This window comes from Galeopterus variegatus, unplaced genomic scaffold (assembly GCF_000696425.1).
Source record: "Galeopterus variegatus unplaced genomic scaffold, G_variegatus-3.0.2 Scaffold3172, whole genome shotgun sequence".
In the NCBI taxonomy this organism is placed as follows: domain Eukaryota; kingdom Metazoa; phylum Chordata; class Mammalia; order Dermoptera; family Cynocephalidae; genus Galeopterus; species Galeopterus variegatus.
This window is the reverse complement of record NW_007729283.1, coordinates 150,729-159,296: the sequence shown is the minus strand read 5'-3', so window position 1 is coordinate 159,296 and position 8,568 is coordinate 150,729. Positions and strand designations below refer to the sequence as shown.

The following is an 8,568-nucleotide window of genomic DNA, read 5'->3' as shown; positions in this document are numbered from 1 at the left end:
TTCTTCCCACCCCCCTGTGTGTGTGTGTTTATTTATTTATTTTTATCTCCCACCAATAAATGAGAACATGTGATATTTCTCTTTCTATGCCTGACGCATTTCACTTAATATAATTCTCTCTAGGTCCATCCATGTTGTTGCAAATGGCAGTATTTCATTCGTTTTTATAGCTGAGTAGTATTCCATTGTGTAGATATACCACATTTTCTGTATCCATTCATCTGATGATGGACATTTGGGCTGGTTCCAACTCTTGGCTATTGTAAAGAGTGCTGCGATGAACATTGGAGAACAGGTATACCTTCGACTTGATGATTTCCATTCCTCTGGGTATATTCCCAGCAGTGGGATAGCTGGGTCATATGGCAGATCTATCTGCAACTGTTTGAGGAACCTCCATACAGGAACTACATCTTTTATAATTTATTAGCTCTTTAATCACCTAGTAATATTACCTCATTTTAATTTGTGTCCTCAAGTTAACCATAAGAAAAAATGTGAACTATAGACATTTACATTTTTTAGTTTTTCAATTTCAGATATTATTCAACTATCATAGCCCTCAAGGAATCTCAAATTGTTCATGAAAGTAAAAACTGAATTTTCTCTTTAAGCTAAATAGTTGAAAAGGATCCAGTTTTTCTTTTGAGTAAGTAGAGAAAATAAAGTTCAGAGAGACAGCTACCTTGGGCTTTATAAGCAAACACTGAACTTTTAATTCAAAAGAGTCTTCTCTATTTTAATGTGTAACAAAAAAAGAAGTGAAACCAAGTGATGATACCTGCCTTGTGCTGAGTGAGTGACGTATGCACCTGGCTGTCCTCTGTTCCCACTCCCAGAAGCACCCACAATGTCACTGTGAATAGCTGTCTAGGCCTCCCCAAGAGTGCTTAGCACCCAGCAGGCTCTTTGGAAGTGCTCGTTGATTTGAATGCTGGCTTTAACATTCTAAGTAAACAATTAGAAATCTTAAGCAGAGGGAAGTTGTGATGACAGTGTCTATCTCTCCAACCTGATTATCAGGAAATGTTTCATCCTGGTTATTTCAAAACTGGCAACTTTATATCACCTTCCAAAACATTTTTTAGTCAAATAATACTTATCATTTTAAACTCCAATAATTCAGATTGTGTACTTTGGGTTGAAGTGTATAGCATATGAAAGAGAACAGGGATGAGATTTTTATAGAAATAAAAAAACTACTCCAGAGACCTATTTCTGATTGACAATGGACTTCCTTTTGCCTTCTCAGTATCCATATCCCCTTATTCTGGTAAGAGCCCCTGAGTTTGTTTTGGAGAGCTACCTCTCCTTCACTGGTTACAGTCTTGGTGGTTGATCTAGGAAGACGTCTGGCCTCACCTTGGCCAAGAAAAAGGCCAGGGGCCCCAGTTACACCAATCAGACACCTTTCCCTGAGACTACAATCTTGAACCAGTGCTCCAAGCACTGAAGGCAGGGTTAAAGCAGATTTACTCTTGGCAGTGGCATTCACATGACTGTCTGTTAGTTCCTGCTGCCAACCCCCTCCCCCGGGCTGCTGTCCAAGTCCTCTTCCAGACGGGCTTCCCACAGCCTTGCAATATGTTACCCTTTCCTCTGGGTTAGCCAGAATGGATTCTGTTGCTTGCATCCACAGAATCTCAACTAGTGCAAAAGCACTCCCCAAATCTTCATGGGTCAATTACAACTTGATATGACAATTCCAGGTCAGTTTGATCCATTCACAAAGCAGATCTGTTAAAAACCTGTACTGAGCAAGACTCTGTTCATCTGCTCACATGACCATATGAATTCTTTAAAATAATAAAATTAAGTTGTTGGAAAAGTTTTCTCTCATTCTCACTGGCTTCCCTCTAGTTTCTGTCAGCGTAGTTTTATTTGATGGTGGAATTATAAATTAAGGAGAAGATTCTATTCTTATCAGAAAAGAACTTTAGGGAGTTCCAGTCAAGATGGCAGAATAGACAGACAGTCCCCAGCATCACTCTCTTCCACAAATCAACTAATTTACAACTATTAAAAAGCAATGACAGCCAAGCTGGGGCCACTAGAGCTCAGGGGAAGAGGAGGAGAGACCTACAGAGTGCATGAAGGTGGGAGAAGCCACAATGAGAGAAAGAAAAAACCACTCTGAACGTTTTGAGCCCCGGCCACTTCCAGGCTGGAGCTTCTGAGCACACAGAGCAGGAACCGGCAGAAGCCACAGCTGTGCCCTTCAGATGAAGTTGCTTGAAGGCAGCAGGGGAGAAGAGGGCCTTGGTGGCCCTCAGGCCAGCAAGATCACTAATAGGGTCCCCATGGACCCACATAAGAGCAAGGAGCCACTCAGAGGCCGATGACTCACCACAAGGAACCAGCATACAGTCCGTCACAAGGGAAGTGTTTGCAGCACGGGAGGTGGGGGATACGCGTCTACTGGGAGAACACTGGGGCACAGCAAGGACAGCTGATCTGCCCCCCAATCAGCATAGGACCACTCAGAGGAGACTGGTCAGGAATATAGAATTGCATGGGATGCAGTTTGATGAAAAGACTCAGGCACAGACCAGTGTTTCTATACAACCCAGGGGCACTGGATTTCACTAAACCCAGAAGTCCTATAAAGTCAACCATTAAAACCTGAGCTGCACAAAAAACCTCCCTTAGGGAATCAACAGCAAAGCAGCAATTTGGTTCAATGACACAGCTCAAGTCCTGGTCCCCACAAGAAGTTCCCCCACTTTAGAAATAAGCAAAGGATGACAAATTAGTTCCAGTATAGAGTTTAAGTGGTGGGAACAGCAAATAATCCAACAAAGAACTGAAAGAAAAAACAGAGTACCCATAACCAGAGACAAAGTTTATATTAACTGGTAAAGGTCTCATTTCACCAAAGAACACCTATAACACCTAGAAGGACCAGATGTCCCCTGGGCTACCAAGCCAGTTGGGGGACAACCAGGCACACTGCCAGTGCCATGGGGCCTACCTGGGGTCCTGAGGAACGGAGCCAGTGACTGGACCCTCTGCCCACAACCAGGCACACTGCCAGCACCACAGGGCCCACCTGAGGTCCTGACCGAACCCCCTCCCACAACCAGGCACACCACCATTACCACCACCAACTAGGTAAGGAACATGCCAAAAACATCACCTCCATGTGGGTGGCCCACCACAGCCACCACAATAACCATGGCTGCCGCAAAAGTGGCTAGATGCCACAACCACCATGCAGATGGTCCACCAGCCACTGGAGTGCATTGACACAAGGAGAGTCACCAGCAGAGACCAAAGAAAAGAAGAGGATGTCTCTCTCCACAAAGCTTATTCCAGAGTGACAGAAGAAGCACCTACTCATGATAATATTGGGGGACCTGAACACACCTCTCAGCACTGGACAGATCATCTAGGCAACAAATCAACAGAGTAACCATTACTCTTTCAGAAGGAGAGAAGAAATCTAGGGTTATCGGAGGAGGGAAGGGGGAGGGAGAAGGAGGATGGGGAGAGATGGACAAGGGGCATAAAGAATAAGTACAATTTGTAACAATATATGTGCTATTAATATTGATTTGGTCAACATATGTCAACTTTGAGCCCCCAAAATATGTATAATCAATTATGATTCAATAAAAATTAAAAAAACAAAGCAAAAATAAAACACACACACACACAACAACAACAATACTAGAATGCAATATTCAACTCCTCTCCAAAAAAAAAGAAAAGAACTTTAAATCTAGATTATATTGATAGGGAAAGGAGCTGAGCTTTCAGTCAGAAGCTCAAGACAGACAAACTAGTAACTCACAGTGAAACCAGGGGCAAGTAACTCAGTGTTTTCAGAACTCATTTTTATCCTTGTGCTTTAAAATAAAAAATAAGGCTAAGGTAAAGAACAAATCACATAAGGTGATATATGCGAAAGGACCGTGATCTCTGAAGTGCTGTCCGAATGTAAGGCAGTAATCCTACTGCCTTAGCCTTAACTTGCCAACTTACCTTTGTGAGGGACAAGTGCCTTCTGAAAGGCTTCCTTCAGAGGGCTGTGCCCGTGTAAGAGTCCATGGCTGGGAGAGATGGCCACGTGGGAAGTACCGTAAATGGCCTCAGGGGTGGCCGTGTAGGCGGTCAGTTTTTCTCCTGTGACTTGCCCATCAACCTGGCAGGAGGAAAGAAGAGTCATTTCATTTCTCAGTCCTCTCTCTGAGCTGTGTTGCTCCCCAACCACATCTCCTTCCCTCCTCATTCCCAAACAGTGGTGACGAGGGGTGCGGTGGACTGAGATGGTACCCAGCAGGGAGGAGAAGGGTGGGAAAAAAGAGGATGGGAGTTCCCCTTTTGGAAGCCTTGCCTGGTGCCCACCAGCAGGCACACTGGTAGACCCAAACTGAAGGTGGTCAAAGCATGCTCAGAAAGACTTTTCCTGGCTTTCTTGGCTCCTTTGTTCACAAAGCAAAACTAGGGCTGGCCCGTGGCTCACTTGGGAGAGTGTGGTGCTGATAACACCAAGGCCACGGGTTCCGATCCCTATATAGGAATGGCCAGTTAGCTCACTTGGGAGAGTGTGGTGCTGATAACACCAAGGCCACGGGTTCCGATCCCTATATAGGAATGGCCAGTTAGCTCACTTGGGAGAGTGTGGTACTGACAACACCAAGTCAAGGGTTAAGATTCCCTTACCAGTCATCTTTTAAAAAAAAAACTGTTAATGTTATATCCAAAGAGCTATATTTTCCTCAAGGATTTAAGGGTACAGAAAAAAAACTACTTTTTCTGCTTTTCCAACTAGAGAAACAGTCACTGAAGTTATTACTGTTTTGAAGAAAGAAAGAAAGAAAAGATAGCCTGAGTTAAGCTCACAATTGAGCGTCCCTAGAGCTGGTTAAAACACCTTTCAAAGAAGGTGCATACATTAGGCATCAACTGAGTGCCAATTATGTGACAGACATGGAGGACAAAGAGAGGTCAGGTTCTACTTTCTTCATATATTATTCAAACACATGGACAGAGGGTCAATGATGAACTACAAGACAGTCCACAACAGGGCCTGAGTGCTAATTAGGTGTCACCTACAGAGCCACAGAGGCACAGCCACATGGCCTGCCCTGTAGGACTGAGAATGTTTCCTTCCCTTAGACATCATGTTGCCCCATCTCATTTTCAGGTGGATCCAGGAATAGAGATGAAAATATTTTCATAGTAAAATGTCGGGCAAGGAAGAGAGTATAGACGACATTCCATGCACAGAAGCTAAGAAGCTCAGAGACCAACATCCTTCCCCCTGGTTGAGAAGCAAAGGCCTTTGAGGTGGGGACCAGAGCCAGGCTATTGCACAAGCCCCCAAAAGAGTCTGAACAAAAGTCATGGCTGGACTGAATTTCAGAACTCTCGCCACCTTCTCAGGAATGCATTAAGAGGAAAAGCTCAGTTCAGAATTTGTTACTGAAAGGTTTCCAAAGCACACACTCCCTTATGGGAGGCTTCTCATGTTTACAGTTGGAGTGAGTTGGGTCACTTTTGTGAGGGGACTACACAGGGAATTATGAGCTCAGTGGCAAGTGGCAGGTGCTCAGGAGATATCAGGTATGGCTGTCAGTAGAGAAGGGTCTAGAAAGATAGGCCGATTTTGTCTCTTAGCTGTTGCTTCCTCCTTCTAAAGGTTTTGATGGGGACTAAGGTGACAGCAGGGCATGGAGCTAAATGAATAGAGCACACAAGTATTGATTAGAGAAGAAAGAGGAAGTACAGAAAAGAATACCCAGGTAAGAAACAGCAAATAGAACAACTCTCTAGTTACTAGAAACAAAGAGAAAAGTTTTAGGGGCACCTTCCAGAGCAGGTGGGCCTTAAGTTATGACTTTTCAGCAATGTTTCCGCAGCAAGTCACCTGTTTTGAACATAAACCTTAGCAGCTCTGAGTCTGTCTGGTTTTGAAATGGTGTTACAGTTTGCCTCTGCTCTCTTGGCTTTTAACCTGCTTTGTGATATGAATTCCTTAGAGAATACAATGAGAGCTATGGACCCCACTGTTCAGGAAAATGCCCATGCAAACATTCTGCAAATAATTTCAGAGAGTTCATGGGCCCCCAGACCTTCTATGACTGCACTGCCCAGTATGGTAGCCAGTAGCAATCTACGGCTATGAAGCATTTGAAATGTGGCTATTAGGTGCTATCACAGTGTAGAATGTAGTGGGTTTTGAAGACTGTACTAAAACGAGAATGTAAACTATTTCTTCAATAAATCCTTTTTTGTTGATCCCATCTTGAAACAATAATATTTTGGATATAATAAAATAAGTCATTAAAATTAATTTCATCTGTTTCTTTGCACTTTTAAAAATGTGGCTACTAGAAAATTTAAAATCACATATGTCACTTGCAGTATCTTTCTTTTGGACGGTTCTGCTGTAGAGTCTCAAGCTGCTAGTTTATTCAATGAGTTCTAAAATTCAGAAGGAGGGGGCCGGCCCGGTGGTGCACTGCTACAGAGCACCGCTTGGGAGCGTGGTGGCGCTCCCGCCGAGGGTTCGGATCCCACATACAGACCGGTTCCCGCTCACTGGCTGAGCGAGGGGCAGGCGCAGCACCGAGGGTTGCGATCCCAGTCCGGTACAGGCGTGACACTGAGGGTTGCGGTCCGTTGCCGGACACGAAAAAAGACAAAAAGGAAAAAAATAAAATAAAATTCAGAAGGAGATCTGTAAGCATGAATTGCTGGAGATGCTATTACTTGATCACCTTTAATGTGAAGTCCAGATGGCAGCCCACACAGTCCCCGATCCAGTGGGCCTGCATGCCTTTTATTCCATACCATTCTGGAAGGTCTGCCAGTGCGTCCTGCATGGCCTGTGGGAATGAAAGAATGGAGAAGTAGAAGCACAAAGCAAATGACTCGGAGCCTGCTGAAGTAGGAATGGTGGGGACACTAAAGGAGGTTCAGGGTTTAGCACTCATTGTTCACTTGCGAAGTCAGAGGAGGCCAGCAAGGGTTAGAAACAGATACACTCACCATGACTCAAGTCAGTGACATGGGTTTGACCAATTTTTGTATTGTCAGTGAGCCAAGGTTTCATGAAAATAATAAAGTTAACAAGCAAAGATCATAATTCACAGCTGAATGTGTTTAGTGCATTCTCTCCCACGGTCCGGGGACTGAAAAAAAGAAGTTCAGGTTTATGAATTTTGAAACTCTAAGATAAGCCATTCATGAATATTCCACAACTCAACTATATCATATGTAGAACATTATAAGCTATATCTTTACATTTAAAAAATAAAAATTAGCATAAGGGAAATATCACATTAGTTTGTATAAACATTTGCTATTAGAAACACACATGGATTTTCATCTTTATCTGCCTACTTTTAATCCTAAATTCCTATAAAAGAGAAGTTTTTCTATAAATTATTCTCTATGGCTTCACGTGCATACTAGTCCTTATTTGATGATGAGACATGTTCCTTCAACAGATGGGTTTAAAAGTAAATCATATACTTGTAATGCAAAGATTCCAACTTTGAATTCCTAATTGTATTATGGTTAATATAGGCAATGTAATTAATAGATCTGCAACATAACCAGCACCACTTTAGACAAACCCAAGTACAAAATGGCGACACCCCTCCCCTCCCCTCCCCTCTTCCCTTTATGAGAAGCCTCCTGACTTAAACAGAAACTCCTTTTGCTTCTGCAAGGACGCAGTTCTCCACCCTGATCCACATTAGCATAATGACCCTCCTTGATGGTATCACCTACCTCTTGGTGCGAACATACCAATATAAGCACTACCGCCCCCCACACCTGGTGCTGTCCACCATTTTCAGGGCAGCCCTGGGTTGCTTGCTACTTTGAGCACAGTCCAGCAGATCTCTTTCTTTAATAAAGCTTGAACAGTACCTGGCATCTCGGTTCACTTTCTTTCAATAATGATACTTTGTCTAGGGTTTTGTAATTCATAAAGTGCTTTTACACACATCTCTTCTCATACACTCAGGTAAGGTAGCTCATTTCCAAATGAATGAACTTATGTTGAGAGAGGTTATTGGCTTATCCAAGGTCACAGGAACTGATGAGCCAGGACGGAACCCAGACTTACTAACTAACAGTATTCTTTCTGCTACATCACAGATTCTTACTTTACTGTGTGATAAAAAACACAGAGCATTTTCCATATCTATCACCTACCTATACACATAGTTACTTTATAATAATTCAAACAGCTACTAATTTATTTTATATGGTTATCTGTATTTTATTCTACAATAAAAATGTAAAACAAAACAAAACAAAAACTTATTGCCATGTTTGGTAACGTATAGGTCACAACTCTTACTCCCACAGGGCTCCTCATCTGAATTCAGACAGTATGGCATAAGGAAATGGTGGCTTGTGATCTCTGCAACCCAACTGCAAACACTGATTTTCTTTATATTCCACACAGGGCCTGGCCCAGAGCCTAGAACTGTGCCTTGTCCTGGGCAAATGCTCATTAGAATTCCATTTAATGTCCTCTACTCAAGGGAGAGAATCAGAGAGCTGTACTACCGAATCAGATCCCCAGGCATCCGGAAAGGGAAGTAA

General features: G+C 43.1%; 1 protein-coding gene across 1 annotated transcript in view; it reads right to left on the bottom strand.

The window, feature by feature from the left end:
- The window catches only part of LARS2 (leucyl-tRNA synthetase 2, mitochondrial), a 186,647-nt gene that overhangs the window by 75,268 nt on the left and 102,811 nt on the right, over nucleotides 1–8,568 (bottom strand). The window contains 4 exon segments of the mRNA XM_008584192.1: nucleotides 1,213–1,218; nucleotides 1,539–1,576; nucleotides 3,906–4,144; nucleotides 6,726–6,833. Coding sequence (XP_008582414.1) covers nucleotides 1,213–1,218; nucleotides 1,539–1,576; nucleotides 3,906–4,144; nucleotides 6,726–6,833 — 391 coding nt within the window.